Source organism: Dufourea novaeangliae, unplaced genomic scaffold (assembly GCF_001272555.1).
Source record: "Dufourea novaeangliae isolate 0120121106 unplaced genomic scaffold, ASM127255v1 scaffold108, whole genome shotgun sequence".
Lineage (NCBI taxonomy): Eukaryota > Metazoa > Arthropoda > Insecta > Hymenoptera > Halictidae > Dufourea > Dufourea novaeangliae.
In genome coordinates this window covers 4011937-4032193 of record NW_015374014.1, presented here as the reverse complement: position 1 = coordinate 4032193, position 20257 = coordinate 4011937, and the positions used below count along the sequence as shown (strand labels likewise).

Here is a 20257-nt window from a genome sequence, read left to right as displayed (position 1 = left end):
ACAACTGGACCTTCGAAACGTGGATCATCCTCTGCCTTCGAGATCTCGACGACACTGCGTCCTGCGCATCTCTTATGTCTCCTGTCCGAATCACGTTGCAAGATTTCTTCTTTCTCTTCGAGAATCAACGGGAAAATACTCCACGTTGCAGACCAATTATAGACACAAATATTGTCCCCGGAGGTTTCACCGTCGATTTCAGATGAAAGCGATTTATCTCGATACGGAACTTGACCGAACGAAGAGGTCGATGAACACACACACGCACACACACACGCACACACACACAAACACACCGGCGCGACAAGACGTGTCTCGTGTGGTCGTCGACGTCGTGGAATATTCTCTCTGTCAAATCATGAAGCGGCACCTCGGTGGGATAAGGTCAACGGAGTGGCCGACGAAGCGCGTGTTAGGAGAGCCAGACTCCGACTAAGCGAACGAGCCATTCTCCAGGGAGAAACTGGAAGCAGACTGGAGTTCCGTTCTGGAGGTGAAGCCTATCCGTTACGGAGGAGTCGGGGAAAGATGGTGATGACGATGCCGTGAAGTGGTAGTGGCACACAACAGGAGCGGATCCACGCGATTCTAAGAAGAGGATTTTCCTTTTTCTCGACGAATTTCGGGAACGAGGAGATCGGTGACTAGACACGCGAGTTGCATAGATCTTGTACACAGACGTGTTACTTCTTTGAGATTTATATTAAATTTTTGTATAGAATTTTGTATACAAACAACGTAAATATTATTAGGATATTTCAAATGGAGAATGTAATGTATCTATAGAAACTGCCAATTTGGGTGAAAAAAAGTAGAAATGGCTACTTTGGATAAGAATATATCATATATCGAAAAGTGTCAAATAATAGTGAGACAGGTGGTAACAGAAATGTAAGTTAATTTTAAAGATTAATTTCGCTGCGATTCTATCTGTAAAAAGCCTTGGAGTGAAATTGTTGATTATAAAATAAACATACCTGTGACAATGTAGTAAAGGAGAAATATATTAAGTTTGTGTTTCTTAAGAGTTGAAGTAATTAATTCTGTAAGGACGTAGGTACATCTTATTTTGTTAATATTTCTATTGAATAAACTCAAGTAATTCGTTTGGGAGTTAAGTATTACCTGGTTCGAGTAAGAAAATTAGCAAACTGTTTTTCACTAATTAAAATTCGTTTGAATAATTTACGAGCTATATTTCTATGAACAAGATGTGATTATAAATAAATATTAAAATTTATATCAGACAAAATTAAAGTATAAGAATTGCATATAGCATGCCTGTTATAAAACCGATTGCTATTGCACATTAGCAAAATAGAAAAACTCTAATGTATGCCCAAAACAGTTACCCACTTATTACCAATCACTGGGACTTTATATTTCCAATGCACCGGTATGACTTTTACAGTTAAAACACCATACATACACATAAATACTATACACGATGGAGTACCGCTAGGAACGTTTTTTGAATAAATACTCATTATGATCTTTAATTTATTGAAATATATTTTAAACTGGTTCGCTGATTAGTAAACGATCAGCGATTAGCCTTAAATACCTTCATTCTGGCGAACACTCGTCAATAACTCGAAACCTGATGAAGAGACCTGCTGAATATATACCACGAAAAAATATTGATGCATCGAGTAACGTACAGTTACCACCAAAAGTTCATAAATACAATCATTTCAATGAATGTAACTTAATACATTATTAATTTATGTCGATTTCGTGTCAATTTTTCGTCTTCCTGCAAGTTAAACACTTCAAAGTTCCGTGAATTTCATTCGAACAATAACATTTCCAGTTGACACAAGAAGACAAATTTTATAAACATTCATAGTCCATTAATTCTAATATTAATCACGCGTGAGTTGAATCACCCGAAAGTATTCAAACGAATAAAATAAAAATTATAATCACTTACAAACTCTATTGATAAAAAAATAGTACTTCAAAATTCCGTGTATTTCATTCGAAAAATGACATTACCAAGTGACAAAAAAAGGAAAGATGACATAAAATCCCCGGTCAATTGTTTTATTCCCTGATTTTCGTCGATCACCGTACTTATACGTTATCATCCACGTAATAAAACATTTGGCACAAGAAATCAATTTTCGTGCAATTTTAATTTGGATAAATCATTGTCTGAAACGGTGAATTCTCATAAATTTCTGAACAATCGCATTCTCAGGTGACAAAAAGAGGACACATAACGACAGAAAGTCCCCCCGGTCGATTGCTTCCCCCACTCTCCGACTTTCGTCGAAAACAGTATGCTTTCAACGAATTCCAATTAATTCGTAATTATTCCGGACGATTCTATTTCGCCGAGACGTTTCCCAATCTTATCCGCCCCTGCCAACGATGAGAGAAGGAACGGTGTAGAATAAAAGAGAAATAGCGAGTAGGATCGGAATGAGAGAAACAAAAAGAGAAGGAGAAGGAGGAGGAGGAGGAGCTGGTCCTTCGACGTCGAAGACCGGACCCGGCGACGCATTTACATATCGTACGTGTAATAACCTCGAAAAAGGTTTTAACAATGGCCCCAGGTCCGTCTCGACCGCGCGATGGAGGGAGGATGAGTGGGAAAGAGGGGAAGGCAAAAGGTGGAGGAAAGAGGCCCGGTGGATGAGGATTGATTGAAGAAACGTTTAACAAGCTTCTTTAGACTTTGAGCAATGAGACATCGGAAACATCCCCGCGGAATTACTTTCTGTAGGTGGAATGGAATAATAATAACGAAAGAGAAGAGAGGATCCTGACCTGGCCCCGAGGAGACATTGCGAACGGATAACTTTGCTCGAACGCACGCAGTTCGTGTATGCCTCGCGCCGAGACAGGCCTGGGAATCGCTTGAATAAAATTATTTACGAATGCTCGTTTAAATGGTAAGTCGTCTTATCTTCCAGAGGAATAATTTGACACCGGTTTACGATTTGTTTCTGGATTGATTGTGGACCGAGGATAAATAATCGTTTAACCAGACGCAATTTGTTGCTCGACGACGGTAAAATTAATGGAGTTTTGGCGTTACGGGATACCGGTAGCATCATGGATTTCGTGTTGTCTATTAATAAAGTTCTTTGTTCGCCCGTATCTTGGGCCATTATTTCATGTCACCTGTGACGTTACGTTGATATTACACTCTTAATTATGCGACTTTCTGTCTTATTAATGTTTTACGAAAGAATTTCGACACGCATCAGATAATCGAAAATGAAAACGTGTAAGTATAATTTCCCTCCCAATACTTTCTATTAAAACATTCCTTTGATATTCCACTCTTAATTATAAGATTTTCTATCTTATTAACATTTTACGAAACAATTTCGGCACATATCTGTTAAATTCAAGATCGGCACGTACCTGTATAATTTCACTGTCAAAACTCGCAATTTCGTTAGGTAATATTAAACTCTGTGCTTGAAATTGTAAACCACGAATACTACGTAAGCAATATATATATAATTATAATTTGTGTTTTTCACTAACTTAGTGAGATAAGTAACGAGGTATTTGAAATATTTTATTATTTCAAACATCAATTCATAAAAATGAACCAATAATCTATAACTAAAAACATTTTATACCCATTAATGAAGAAGACAATATTATCGCTATACAATACAGCAACACTAATCTGAATTATCCTAAAAAAATATTAGATGCACCAATAAATAATCCACTATACTTCGTCATATTCAATACTTATTCTTGTGGAAATCAGAAGCCAATGCCATTTCAACGATATTTGCCTTCACTGTTCGTGGCCATTTTGAAAACAGAAAAGCGTAGAAGATGGTTTAAATTTAAACAACGTTACCGGTCTACTAAGAAGAAATAGCGAATCACTTATTAGTATATCCAACGTAGTTTCAATGCAATCTGTTATTCAAATACAGCTACTATTCTAGAAAACATGCAGATTCATAAAACGTAAGATTAATTTCGTTACGTAAATGAACAGATGATTTATCGTTCGAACGATCACTGAAATGCTTCGCCTAGACAATGAGCGAACTCATCACGAAAGTCCATCTGGTAGGACGAGAGAGTGGTAGAAATTATGTACCTTGGCCCAGAAATCGGTTATAATATTATCCGCGCGCCGGTGAAAGTGATAACAACGGAGTGTTTCCTTTCTAGATCCGTGGCATCGCGTCTCATTTGACGCGGGACCGTTTTGGCTAGATAACACGTAGGCGGTCCCCTCTCCCCTCGCGTCACAGATCAATGATCGTTTGCGCACATACGACACGTTCGGTAGCTGTACACTGCGATCGATCCTTTGCAACCGAGGTTCGATGAACTCCCTGCTGCCTCGAAAACCGGACAAACCGTTTGCACGTTCGGTGTTCGGGAATTCAGCTTCCTCCGATAGCGAGTACGAACATGCCTTACATCTCCCGCCTCCTCCCGTGACAATGTTTCCCGTCGATTGGGACCGTCAGACGATCAGAAAGCATGAAATTTCGATACACACTCTTACCGTTCCTGTTATTCCTATAACCCTGTGTAACACAATTCCTTTTTGTATCTGAAAAGAAATTATACAACGTGACACGAACGAAGATTGACCTTCAAATGTAAACTAACAATTAATTTACGATTTTAAAAAATATTCTATTTTCTTTATGTTTATTATTTATTTTTTTCTATATTATTATTATATATTGAACTTTTTGACCAGTAAGGAGTGGTACACCAATAAGATGATGCGCCACCTGGTGGTGAAAAGATGAAATAGAATTTAAAAGATACAGATATAGGTATGCGTGCGTGACTCCAAAGTGTACATGACGTCATACCTAGAGGAGTAATGCCAGAACTGCCTAAGAGCGTTGAGAATTAAATTGCATAATATAGTAGGATATATAATATATAATACAATTTAGAATACTGTGGTATGATATGATAAATTACAGGTTAATACAAATTCCAACGAAGGCAACTATACCCATGGTTTTGGTGATTGTACAATACGAAATCTGGAATCCGCCATTTTGATGGGTCTTGTGGGTTAGCGCGAGTTTCTCCAAAACCAAGTTGATCGATTATAATTTCCTATAAATTTCGTGGCTCTACCGTAACAAACGTTATTCGAAACATCGTAAGAGCTTCGATATTTAGAAACATTCAAAGCATTATACACAATTTTCTGTTAATCACAAATTGCTCGAACTCGATAAGTAGAGGTTTAAGAATCGATTAAAAATTGAAGAATCACTTGCAAATGCATTGAATACCAATTCGTATTCGAACAACTCGATCCGATTTTAACCAGCATGTTGAATTTTGGCGTAGAACTAACCTTGTGCCGTGTGTACCCTCACGAGCAAACTCGGCTTCTGCTAGGGAAAAACTGACGTAGGAGAAGGGCCTCCTTCCACTTGGTAAATTGAGTTCAAGTACTGAAATAAAGGTTACATCGAATGTTAATTTGACATACATTTCAATAATTCCCGAAACCAAATGGTAGTTCCTTCCCCTACGTTACTTTTTCCCTTAGTGGAAGCCGAGTTTGCTCGTGAATGTACATACATGAATGGTTCTCGTCTTTCGGTTCTCGTTGAAGTTTTTCGATGGTCCATCGTATGCGTCTCGTTCTTTTTTTCACGTATCCCGTAACAACGCCGCCGACAAACAGGCTCGAGCAGGAAACATAAATATTAAACCCGCCGAATTTGGAACGAATGTTTGCAGTGTTCTTGCGAAGAAGACGGTTCTTCTTGTTCCGTTTCGAACATGGATATGCTCGACGTGCCCCCCTCGTTATCCGAGGCGCAGATCGGTGAAGTCAATAAAGGCATGACGATTCATCTACTTCTGGAAAAGAGGAATGAATTTATCTCGAATAGAACAATGTTAAGATATATAATTATCCGTCAAAATACTATTTATATTTGTTACAATCATATATTAAGATATTAGTCTACGTGTAATGTAAAGTTTCATTTCTGTGGCCTATTAATATGAATTTATTCTGTTTACATATTATAAAAAAAAGAATGCAGTGCATCACAATACATTCAGTATTAACAAAATTCTAATCAACGATGTATTAACATTTTATTATATCTAATGTGTAAATGAGTCTTAGAATAAAATTAAATAGAACATTTGGCACAGGAAATAAATTTTTGTCCAATTATCATTTTGATAAATTGGCGTCTGAAACTGTGCATTTTCGTAAACATTCACAGTCCATTAATTCTAATACATGTAAATTATGCGTATATTGAAGTCCTCAAAGGTAAAAGAACTAATGGAATTTACATTACATTGATTTGGTTAAAATTTACCTAAAATTTACTCAAAACTAACTTAAAATGTATTTAAAGTTTACTTACTTGAAATTTACTTAAAATTTACTTAAATTCTCGTCAAGATTTTACTTCAAATTTACTTGGTATTTACATAAATTTACTTAAAGTCTACTTAAAATCTACTCAAAATTGACTAAAATCATAAACACTTATAGACTCTGTTGACAACAAAACAGTATTTTTAATGACTCTAAGCACTACAAAATTGTCTCGAAGTTCCCAGTCGTTAGCATAATAAAAAGAATCCAATCAACGAGTCGGTCACGTTCTCGACGACTAGAAAAACCAACGAGTCGATCACATTCTGGTTGGCTAATTTTATTTCAGACCCGTAAGTCCAAATTCCAGTATTCGAGAATTAATTACCGAGCAGATTTACGATCGATACGGGTTGAGGACCGCGAGAACACTTTTGTCGTCGACGAGCGTTCTAACCGTTCGGGCGTGTGTATGTATGTAGAAAGGAGAAAAAAAAGTTCATGGAACAATAGATGTCGTCGAGTACCGAACAGAGCGAAAATCCATCGTACACAAATCCGTACAATGTACAATGTCTCCCTCCGCAGTGGCCACACCCGGTCACTTTCTCCGCTAAAGCCAAAGTCATTCTCGTACTGGTAAGTTACGTTTAATGACGCAAGCTGCCCACGCTCGAATCTAACGCGAAGCACGGTGAACCACTTTCCTTCTGGTACATCGACCAACCGACGGAATGTAAATTACAACCTCGGCCGAATGGAGAGGAAAAAAGGGCAATTATGACAGGACTCGTTAACGGCAAAAAGCGGAAGATCGAGTCGTATGACGGCCCTGACCGAATTACTTTGCACTTGAGGATCAATCTCCGATACATCAAGCTCTCGAACGTTCGCGGACCGTACAATTATAACTTATTCGAATTATAACGACTAAGAATTACATTTTGGGACTAATTTATCGATTTTCATACTCTGTGTAACCGTTTTCGGTTGACAATTTAGGAATATTGCTGTGGTTTCTGATAATAATCTAATTGTATTTTTGTTTTTTTGTAGTTGACTGCGTAATACGCTCGATGCTTTGCAGTTATAGTAATATCATAGAAATCAGTTTCTCTGTTGTGTCGTGTAGAAGGCTTATACATATATTTATTCACATTCTGTGTTCTGTCAGAGTTCCATATTGTATTTTTCAAACGAAATAGAAGAACTGGAATTATTATTTTAAAAAGATACCCCATTTACGATGATTCACTCAAGATGTTTCTTTCAAAATTGCAGGGGTAACTTGTAATACTTTATATAATAAGAATATTTCGAATTAGTACTACATATCTTAAAAAGTACAGTTGTGAAATGATATTCTTCTAACAATTAACATTTCTAGTAACCCAAATGAATATTCATTATAAAATGTTTTTTAAACGAAATAAGGCCTTCGAATTCTGTGAAAAATCAATTTTTCTTATTAACACATTTTCTTTAATAATTCTCGCCGAGAAGGGAATTTCTACCTGTTGGTCACATTTGAAAATAATATTAAATAGCTAAAAATGAGATTCGATGAATCAGCTAGATTGAATTATTTCAAAGTCTACGTACTAAAGGATTATATTTTGTATTCTTGTTAAGTCTCACCAAAAAGAAAATTGCTACCTGTTGGTCACATTTGAAAATAATATTAAATATCCAAAAATGAGGTTCGATGAATCAGTGCTTGTAAATCGAATTGTCTCGAAGTCTCCGTGCCAGAGGATTACTCCCGACACACGGCGTGGAAGAAGCTGCGGGGCACGGTGAACGCGAAATTCCTTCCTCCACCCGAGGAACCCTAAATGATGCGGAGTACTGAACTCTCGGGTGTTGCCGTAAGAGAGACGAGAAGTCGCTTGCAACCGGTTTCGACAAACTAAAGCTAAATAAAGTCATGTACCGGCGTGAAACGAAGGAAATCGTTCTACCGCCGATAATTGCGCCCCCTCGAAAAACTTTTGGACGTTGCGCAGCCCGCGAAACGATCATTATTCACAAGCGTAATATTTAAAAACAGTAATCATCCGTTTCCAACCGTGTACTCACGCAATCGACGTACATACATACGACGTCCATGATGCACGATTTTATATGCATAGTGCTGGGCTGGTTTTTTCCTTCCTCTTTTTGGATTCGCGTGCGCAAAGAGAGTTAATGTTGTGAAGCGAGACGATTACTTATAAACGATTTATATATATTTCTTTTTTTTTTTCGAAACATTGTAGAAATAGAAATGCTAAAGTAGGGACTGAGTACGTAAGGTAGATTAGAGTAAGTTTCATGTATTAAGTGAATTGTGTCACTAGATAAGAATCATAAAGAGTGTTGAAGATGAATGTCATCGAGTGCGTTTATTTCATTTGTACATGTGCTTTTATCTATGTTACGTAAACCGAGTCAAACAAAACTTTGTTATCGACAGCAGCAAGAATAAAAAAAAATATTATAGTCGTTCCCATGTTAATAAAATGTCTAACAATCCTTAGGATTTGTATTATGTAATTACCCTCATTTTAACATCTCCAGTCATTTATCTCTAAAACTACTGCTAACAGATAATCAGCATTAGTAATTGAAATATTCTTTCTACAGAATTATAGTAAACATTTTATTAAAAGTTAATTTATCGAAAGTAGGTAAAAGAGTTCCAGTTAGAGTTTCTACAACCCTTAAAATTATACTAATTGTAAAAATCAAATGTATGATTTACTTTGAAGAGCCAAACAAATATTTCTTTCTTTTTATTAGCCAAATTCCTCAAATCTACCAACGAGTTAATCAGTACTTGATTGAGTGACCAGACGACGAATGATCGATGAATCGGTCACGTCCACGTCGAATGTTTCATTGCAAGGCCGCGTGTTTATATCCTTCGTTCGGAAATTAATTATTAAGAAACAAGTTGTCGAAGTAATTAATAAAAATTCTCTCGAGCGATAGCTGCGATCGATCAACGAGCCAGCATTCTTTCGCGACTCACCCCCTCGTCTATCCTTCGCTCCGTCGGGTTTGATACGTTGATAAGTCGACCCTTCCACGACGATTCATTTGAATATAAATCCGACTGTGTACACACACATTCGTAGTCCCTTAGCGAAATGAACGAACGGAGACGGGAGAAGGGCGAAGGATCGAGGCGAAGGATCGAGAGACGCGAAGGAAGAAGAGGAGGGAGAAGGACGAAACGAAGAATTCTTTTTTCGTTGCACATTGTAACCGCAAACCGCGATGGTCGGCCATGTAGGATATTTTTTATTCCTCTTATTTTGGGTTCCTCTCTCCGTGTCTCGTCCTTTATATCCAACTTATTTTCGGCTGCTTCGAGACCCACCCTTTCAAGAGGACATATATATTTGAAGTACGTAGGGTGAAAATTTGCGTCACGATAACTATTCTTGACTTTTTGTGGTGGGTTTTTATACGATTTATCGTACTTCAAAACCACTGGTAAAATTTTACACGATTTTATTTGATATTAAATAATTGGTGTAAAATATATGGGACCTGTAAATTTAGAATTTATTGGTTGTAAGTGTATAAAATTTAGTTTCCTGTAAAACCATAGTTTTATATAAATAATACTGAGTTTACTATTACATTGAAAATAGTATTTTAAAAAATACTCTTTACTTTCATACATGTCAACTTTAATTTACATAAAAGATCACAATTCATTTCGAAGATCTAAATCTTTATTTTTGGAGACTTGAAATTTGAAAATTACACCTTTTTATAGTCGTAATGAAATCCGTATAAATAATTTATACGGAAAACATTACTTTTTATTTTCATTCGTAACCAATCGAATACAAATTCAACGTATTAAAAAAAATACTACTTTTGAACTTAAATATTTCGATAAAGTGACATGACATTCATCGCTATTCATCATCGGATATTCCTGTAAAAAGTTAGAAAATTATATTATTATACACTCAGTGAATAGAACAAACATGAAAGATAATTTCCTTAAAAATGTGTTAAACACTTAACAAACTATGCATTATTATTCACATTTCATTGAGGTACCTCCGAGGCTGACTCAAGGATACCATTCCGTAAGTTCAATGACCCGAAGCGTGAAAGCATCTCTAAATCCATTCAATACATATAAAATCTACCTCTTCTCTTTTCTCGAATCTCACGCCATCGATATACATAACACATTCAATATTTACCCATAAATGCAAGAAAGTGACGCAACATTTATGTTTCCATACATAATTTCGAAATTACACGTTCGAAAGATTACAAAGCGTAAAAGAAAGCTCAAACCAGTTCACGGAACAACTAAAAAAAAAAGTACAGAAATACACTTTTTATTTTAAAAGTTTCGGTAAATAATATTACAATAAATCGAACAGGATATGTAAATGAACGAAGAATACATATCTCGCGAGTTAGAGAAACCGCGAGTATATTTACGTGGCAACGGCGAGGGGTTGAGAAGAGTCGTCTAAAAGGTTCAAAACTATTATTTTATTCCTGCGTGTGCGCGGACGCGCATTGTTAAAGGAAACTTTTATTTCCGCCGTCAAGGACGAAAGCTCGCCACGTAATATCAGGGAAAGTCCGTGCGGAGTCGTGAAACGTTTAAATCCTTAGGCGCGTATTATACGGCGGAGGAGGGTGTATACACATGTACGTGCGCGCGCAGGACCGGCGAGTAGCGTGTGTCTGCGTGCGTTCACGATGGAGTAACGATATTTATTGTATGTCGGCTATGAATTATGGGCCGTTAACTTTGCCTTCATGACGCGACCCTTTGCTCCGCGACCGGCCAGCCTATGAATCCGCCACTCCGGCCGCGGAAAAATCCATGCATGACTCTGGTGTGGTGTTTCGTTCAAGGGGAAAAAGTTTCTCTTCTTCAACTAATTGTAAGTGGCTCGTTCGCGCGAATGAATTGAAGAGACCACGACGGCGCGGGGGAGGGGAGACATGATAAGTCCGTTTTTGTTGGATTTTCAGATTTCGATGCCATCTGGCGGCTAAACGGGAGTACTTTAATACGACATCGTTGAAAGGGGAACGACCTGTTAAATTCAAAGATACGAAAATATTTGAAAATAGGCGTATGTAACAAGGAAGTAATGTGACAAGTCAAAATAAATTAGGGGAGTAGTGCGGCAAGTCCAAGTGAAACCGAAGGAATAATTTGGTAAGTGAATCAGAAGAATAATTTGATAAGTCCACGAGAAACTTGATTTAAGAAGTTAAATAACAATTTATCGGTAACCTAAAAGGTGATTATTTGGGGAATTAATTATTAACGGAGGAAAAACGGCTGATAAATTCACAAGTTTTTGTAAGAAACACCAAGGTCATAACTAATGTTATGAGAATCAATATTTTTGAAATGTTCAAAGAGGATAATAGAATCGAAACATATATTTAATACAAAAAGCAAATATAAACACGGTTTTGGTAATATGGGATTAGTTGAGAGCGTTTTGAGCTTTAAAATTGTCTTCCTTATGAAAAAACAGAAAATGTGACACGTTATGATGGTTTTTAATTGAATTTCCTTGTATGGAGACACACCGAACCGACTAGCGAGAATATGCGACTCGGGGACGAAGGACAGTTAGAAAAGCTTGGGGTTGTTTCTTTTTATTTTCTTCTCGTTTCTATAAATATTTGCGACTTCATTAGTCCCACGGAGTTCCACTCGAGCAATTAAAGTTTTTAATATGCTGTTCGTGGGAAAGACGCGAGGCAAACGTAACACTTAAGCAGCTTTAACGGTAAACTTACGGGTACCTTGATAAAAAGCGCGATGTTAAATGCTCATTAGCATTATGCCGAGGAAACGGAATGGTCGTGTAACCTCCTCGACGGGATCAATTTTCAATTTGATTCTGTCGGAGCTACTCCGTCTGTGCTTGGGTCAACGATGCTAATGCAATGCGATCGTATATAGGTTTTGTTGTACTGTAAAATGCTTTGCCAGAGCTCTTCGAAGTATTTCCTGCGTCGTTTTATATACTTCATCGTATGATAAACTAAGCTCCAGATATTTTTCCCCGATATTTTTTCATGGTTTGCACTTCGGGCTATAAATCCGCTTTTATTTAGTTAACGATGAATATGAATTTTTTCGAAATTTATATGTAATATACACTGATTGTAATTATCGCGGCAGAAGGATCAGTTATTTTTTTAGGATATGAATAAATAGGTATGAGATGGTTAATTGTTACGTGTCTTCAATTTTGTTATGGGTTAAATTATTGCACGTTTCGTTGCCAGAATAATCGTTCGTAGTGGCTTCTTTCGTTACTCTGGTATTTTTTATTCTTATTCAAGCGAACAAAAATCAGTAAATCCTCATTTATTTGTGTAAATGTAGGACGAAAATTTTCTACGATCGTATACGTATGTACATGTATTAATTTTGAAATGGGTTTGTTTGTATTGTTTCCAAATAATTGTTCTTCACGACAAACAAATTGTCGTGCTCGGTCATGAGAGAAGGCTCGAATAAGTTCGTGCATCCGCGCGCAGAATACTTCCTAGTAATAGGAAAAGCTATTGCCGGTTCGGCGACATTCCAAAAGAATTTACCAGTATATGACGTAACGTAATTAATTCGCGGCAAAACGATAAATGGAAACGAGTTTCCTGGAAAACATTTAAAGAACAGGATCAACGATCCCCGTAGCCCTGAACGGCTGGGACGAACGCAATAAAATATAATTTCAAAGGCCAATTTTTTTTATACGCAGATATTTGAACTCGCAGATATTAACGGCAAACTCGAATCAAGATCGCCGTATATGTATTGAAATCGAATATCCGATATTTTTTACGGATCTACTGACTTTAATATTGTTACGAATTTTACATTATCACGTGTTAATGTTACAGAATTATAACAATATATTGCTACCACAATATGCAGTTTCCTGCAAAAATCACAAAAAAAATTCTTTTTAAATAAATTTACACGCCGATGTTTTATAATTTTATATAAATTTATTATTATATTATAGATATCATTTTAATTAATAATATTAATATAGTAGAATATTGATTAATTAAAATTGAATATTAACACATCCACGTGATGCCATCCACCGATAACCGTTGAGAGAACAAAATCACGTGTACCTGACAGCGGCCGTGAAAGTATTATGTACATATAATGTGAATGTTTATGGAAATTATCATTGTTAACAGATCGGTAGAATTTTCTATTGAAGGAAATATTGTCAGTGATTTCAATGCAACCTTAAGTTCTTTCTGAGTTATCCTCTATTTCCGAAAGCACCGCAATCGCCATTCTATTGTGCCCTCAGCTCTCAGCGTACTTTTTGTAAAAAGAGGGTGCAACGGTATATACCTGTCCTGGGCTGGGCATGGCGATGAACGGAATTCTGGCACTGACATGGAACTTCCCCCAGGCCCTGACTCCTCTCTTGTAATGACTCGTCATTATGACTGGGTCCTCGAAGATTGTGAAAAGTAATTTTTGTCTTGCCCTTCCGCAACACCGGGTTTATGACACGTTTATTTGCTGTGGCGATTGGGCGAACTGGAATTCTTTACCTGGGCAATAAACCATGACTTCTCGTGGTTCATACCATGTTCTCTATCTCCACTGACCTATAACGAGCGAGCTAAGAATTCACCTAATCATTATAAAGGGTCCGTAACCGTATTACGAATTAATTATTTTTCTCGTGCATACTCTCTACAATAAACAATTTATAAAAAAAAATAAGGTTGAAATAGTTGCATTATAATAAAATAAAAAGAATACGTCAATTGATCGACGTACTAAAGAAATCTTTTAGTGTAGGTCATGGAAAGCAATAAAATGTTCTGTAATAGTTTCTTCCTTAGTCAAAAGCCACAACCTATAAATAATTAGGATTCTATTGAACTATCATAAATGTTTTTTTAATGATTACAATACAAATAACAGTCATTTCGTTAATATATAACTTCCAATGTTTACAATTGACAATCAATATTTGCACAATTTTTATCGAAACATATATTAAGAAAGTATACTAAAATATTACACCTTGAAAAGAAATTTTTTGCAAACGGCTGAATGACTTTTAAGAATAATCTTAATAATTGCGTACCGTAAGCATTGCGACCACGCCAATAAAACTACCATGTTTTCTGTGGTTACAGAAGTAACTTTAAAAGTTGTACGTTATACATAGCAAAACAGTAACAAATGCTGAAATTTAAATAACACACCAGAACAGCAATTTCGGTCAAATCAAGATGGAATATTAGCTGATGTTCTTAAAAATTTTAATTTGGTTAACTGAGTTTAAAACGGAAAAAAGAGGAGGACCACAAGATTAGTACTATTGGGAAACTTGTTTCTAATTTATAATTGTAAGTGCTACACTTTGTGCACTTATAAAATTGTAACTATTTTTCGATAAGTAGTATAAAATAGTAGACGAATACTTCTTACCATTTATTTCAATATAGGGTAAAATTATGACCCGTGTGCGTAAAATGATAAAAATGTTATTCGGTACTAATGTTTATAATATAATAATAATTACAATCATAAGTATTATCGTTGGAGTTTCTACACAAAAATATAAATTACAATTTGTGGTATTCAATTTGTAAAATATTAACCGCAATGAGGAACTTGTAGATAAAATAACAAACGTTAGAAACAATGGTAGATCTGTTCGTAAAGATTCTATTTATCCGGTTCTGTACACTCAAAAAACCTGAGGAAACCATGTACTGAAATTTGATATTTCTTTATAATGAAAGATTGTATCATACAATACAAATGGATAAAAACAACTCACAATGGATGCAGGAAGGTTTCAGACACCTATATTAACGTAATTATACGTTTTGACACAATAAATCTTAGAAGTACCATGTTAATACCTAAATGAATATCGATTGGTAATGAATTAAACGAAAATATGTATTAATATTGGAATCTCGGAGATGGTACTCTTATACCGTAGTTTACAAAAATCTTTTTTCTGTAAAATATATGTGAATATAATTTCCTTGATCACTTGATTCTAACATTCTAAATGCAAAAAATGCAAATATACTGGCATAAGCAGTAAGCAGATTAAGTTTGCTAAATTGTTGAACCGCTTTTTTGTTTTTTGCCGTGAGCAATATTAACGACGGACGTCTTTAAAAGTTAACATAAATGCTGTATCATATTCATCGATCTCTTGTACTATTTAATTAAAATAGTAAAAATTAAAGATCAATTGACACGGCATTTGTGATAAATAAAGGAAAACTATTTATTACGAAAAGTTTCTGTTTTAAAGCATCACAAAATCCCGGCCTGTATTAGATTTTTCACTTTCCGAACTTTCACTACCTTCCTCACCCTCTACCAACTCGGGCGTAGGAAGTTTTTTATCTTCACTAGGTGAGATTTCTTCAATCTGTGTATATTCCATATGTAATTCTTTTATACTAGATTTCTCATCTCTGCAAACGGAAAAAATTATCAGTATACTGTTACTGTGATGTTTTAGTAAAATATTACGTTGCATTATTTAAAATTTTAACATACGAATTCAATAAAGATGTCTCATCAGAATCGAAATCTTTTTCTTTCTTTCTTTTCTTTTTACTAAGCTTCTTGTCAGTTTCCGATGTTGAACCATAATAATCATACTAAAAATAAATTTACGTACAATTTATTCCATAGAAATACGAAAGAATTTAAAAAAAATACAAACTTGATAAAGTGGCCAAAATGAAGCAAAGAATCCAACATCTGCTGTTAAATTTGGTAAAAGCCAAAGATGACATCGGCCCAGTGTTGGAACCCAAAGAAGACAGAATACAATCAGTCTAATAATTGCTAATGCCAGAATAAATAAAAGGAATCCTGCAGCTGCAACACTAATATAATATACACCAACACGAATTGTTGATGGCCACAATGGGAAGAGACAAACACCGATTGCACCTAATACTACAAGGGTTCCAAAGAACCAATAGTACACTGGGATTGGTTCATATATCCAAACATAAGCATCATTGCAGTCAACAAAATATTGATCCATATGCATTTCCAGGCGTACCTAAATTAATTGATTCATTTTAAATTGTTTTGTATCCTGTTATTCTTCATATTGGATAATATCTATATTATTTTATGAATACTGGAAATATTTACATCATTCCTTACAACTCACTTTTGGTTTTTTCTTTTTCTCTTCTACTTTATCTTCACCATCTTTTCCACCTGTTGCATCTTTGTTGTCTTTAGAATATTCTTTTTCTTTCTCAGTGGATTTTTTATCTTTCTTGGGATCTTTAACTTTCTTTTTTATTCCACGTATTTTACATAGTTCTTCTTCAGAAATTACTACTTTTTTTGCTCTATGAAAGAACTTATGTCTTAACATCAAATCCAGAAATTCTGTAACCTGCTCACGTGTTTCAAATTTGGATTTACTCCATGGTGAATTCTCCAAGAGAGCATCCACTGCACGACTACCAGTGAAATACTCAACATTGTGGTTTCTGTCAAATTTTGTTTTCTTTGATGGCACATTATTACGGATCCATTTAGCTACTGCATACTCATCTTTAGATGGTTTGTCTTGAACAACTTCATGATCTATATTTGCCACTTCCTGTAATAGACAATATAAACATCACATTTGACATTTCAATCAAAATTACACATAATACGTATTAACCCTACAAAATTAACATAAAGCTACTAAGATTAAATTTGTCACTGTTATGACATGTTTTCAAATAAACTACGATGTGTTGCATTCCGTTGAAAAAAAGAAAACTGAATAGTATAAATTTCGATGATACAGATGGTGAGTCGACATATACCGGAATGTCATTGAAACTACCGTAGAATTTTTTTTGCAGAGAACAAGCTTTTAATGGAAGTGCTAAGTATTCGTGAATAAGAAAATAAAGTAATTTATAAAACATGCACTTATTTGTACAATTCAGATCAATTTCAAAACTGTGTACAGAATGAATGACTGATAAGTTTGCTACGTCATCCGTCGGGCTCCGTTGAAACACTTCACACTGACACGGATTTCAGATAAATAAAATTATGTTAACGTAACACAAAAACAAGTACTATATGTCTAGTCACAAAATAAATAAAGCAGCACATATACACGGTTACTAATATTGCAATAATTACAGCCATATGCGATGCTTACATCTTTGCGCTTCCTGCTTTTCCTACGTTCCGCCATGTTGTAAATTCCGTTCCACGCTTGCGCACTCAAGCTTATCTACTTATTAGCAGAAGCAACAACGTAGCATGTGCTTCTGCGTAGCATTAACCGGAAAATAGTTTCTTAACGATTTATATCTCAAAAAATTGCTCCCAATTTGCTCCTTCTGAATCTGAAATTGCTCCCACAACACCGTTAATAGTTAATGAGATATTCGCAAAAGAAAAGGCAAAAATTTGTTGTTAAGAAAATAGGTAGTAAATGGCCTTTTTACACAAATATTATGGAACCAAAAAATTGCTCCTGATCTGTTTTACAATAATCAATAGTCAGATATCTCAATAACAACCTATTAACGAGGAGCAAACGAAATATTGTTGCATAAAGGTCAGGTAATACATCATATGGTAGGCGCTCGTTTATTGTAGCCTTCGGGGTTATAGAGGGCCAGAATTCCAGGAATATTGTCCTATATATACATACTTTAAAATGTATATATACATTTATTTATATATATAACTACCTTCGCCTTGAAAGTCCGCTGTAACATAGAACATGCTGTTACGAAATAAATGCCAAGTTTGCAGCCATTAGCTCGATATTATCTTCGTTTTACAATACTTTACCGAAGACAATACCGATTGCCCGGGCCTCACCACGAGGAGGTTGCTGCGAGTGGAGGCCCAAGACAGATAGATGGAATCACAAGTTCTGCATCTATCCACCTTTCACAATAAACCTTATAAATAACTTAAATGTTAATTATCTAATGCTATCGCTACTAAAATCCCTCGACGGATGACTTCTTTCTTGAGCCTAAACCTATAAAAACTAAGTTCCCTCGTCGGTTGTTTTCGTTCTTCAGCTTAGAACTAATATTATCGTAATATTCTAATATTGACTCTACTATTGACTATAGCCTTAATAAACTAATGCTATTAATACGAAATAATTTAAACTAAACGCAACGTGGTCGCTAATACTCAAACGAAAAAGATAGACGGAATGAAAAAAGTTCCATCGATCATTTCGTTTACGCACCTAATATTTTATTAAGTCTATGATGAACTACGTTAAACTATATTATTTATTATTGGTCTTCATATGAAGATTTCTGAAACAGACCCTGAAAGATTAGAACGAGATATTATTATTAGCTGTGGATACTTCAGTTTGAAGTTTGAATCCACGATGATTCCTGAAACAGAAAGTCAAAGAAATTTGATAATACGACGATCCCTGAAACAGAAGTTTAAAAGATCACAACAAAACATGTTAATGGACATTTCATTATGCATAAATTTGAATAATAATTGCAATAACAATTTCAATAACAATATGTAATAAACATAAAAATATATCGATATATTTTTATACATATTTTAGTTCGATAATAGATATTCAAAGTATATACCACAATAAAACATGGTTACGGACATTTCATTTTGCATAAATTTCAACAAGAATATCAATAACAACATATACATAATAAGACTAAATAATATAATAACATGGTTTTATAGACATTTTATTTCGGTGGAGTTGAAATTTGATCCCACGACGATACCTAACCTGAAACAGAAAACTCAAGGTATTATCTTCTCATGTTAACAAACTTGTGTTCATTGTCGGAATTTCTGTAGATAATCTGAAACAAACTAATTCATTGGGTAAGAAGCTGAAAAGGAAACGGGTTAGTACATACAAAATATTAACAGTATCAGTCTTTTTTATGGAAAAAAATGAATTTACTAGAACGGTAGACTCGACTATTAAGTAAATGAATTTAAGCGAAAAATGAATTATGTCTCTGTGCAAAGCTAAAACAAGAATAGATTTTATCGCGACTCCATTAGTTCATTTGTGATATGCAATAATCAATATTTAACATAATAAAAGCATTTAAATCGAAATAATCATAATTTACTGTATCGAAATTGAAATTGTACTCGTGTAGAGACAGTAATAACGAATTAACGGCGACTCTACTTGAAAAGTTGCTATCAATATGAAGTATCATATTTGCATTTGCATATTTTTTCAGCTGCAAGCTTTTCATTAATTTTCAAGTTTAGCAACAATCGCGAAGAAACTTTGATTTTTGCAGAGAGATTCAAAAAATTTACAAAAATGTATACTATTTTGATATCAATATTGTATGCAAGTAACGTATTACGATTGAGTAATTAATCTACTAACACCTCTAACAACAAATAGTCATGCCTACTTCAAAAGACTCTAATTAAACTTTAATCTCAAATTGACTTTAATTTTCATTATTCTTGTGTCAAATGTCAGTAATTAATAAAATCTTCAATCTAAATATATAATCTTCAATGTGTATGTAGCAGATATTAGTGGTTCAAGAAATTACAAAAGAATGATTCTGTTATTAATAAAAAAAATTGAACACTTCTTTTAGCAAAATAAATACTTTTTTCAGCAATATTTCCAACGCAAACACTTGGCAAATGATACAGAAACAGAAAAATAGCAGCCACAATAGGGCGCTGAATCTGTCCACTCTTTACATTTCATTTTATTAAAAGGAGAACCCGTGAGTGGACAGTTATATTATATTTCTTTACGCAACACTGAATAATTGAATATAATATGAAAAAACTCCCGAGAGCAGCCACGTAGGGAGCTTATCACTCGCAACACTAATCATTTAATGTGAATTAATATTTAGAAGATTCTCAAAAACGCGAGT

General features: G+C 34.9%; 1 protein-coding gene across 1 annotated transcript; it reads right to left on the bottom strand.

Annotated features, from left to right (window-relative positions):
• Window positions 1-15561: 15561 nt before the first annotated feature.
• On the bottom strand, window positions 15562-17562 carry LOC107188768 (translocation protein SEC62). Its single transcript, XM_015577124.1, has 5 exons — window positions 17527-17562; window positions 16522-16965; window positions 16060-16407; window positions 15891-15994; window positions 15562-15805 (listed from the first exon to the last, which is right to left on the bottom strand). The coding sequence occupies exons 1-5, from the start codon at window positions 17560-17562 to the stop codon at window positions 15634-15636; spliced, it is 1104 nt and encodes a 367-aa protein (XP_015432610.1). The 3' UTR covers window positions 15562-15633.
• Window positions 17563-20257: the final 2695 nt, after the last annotated feature.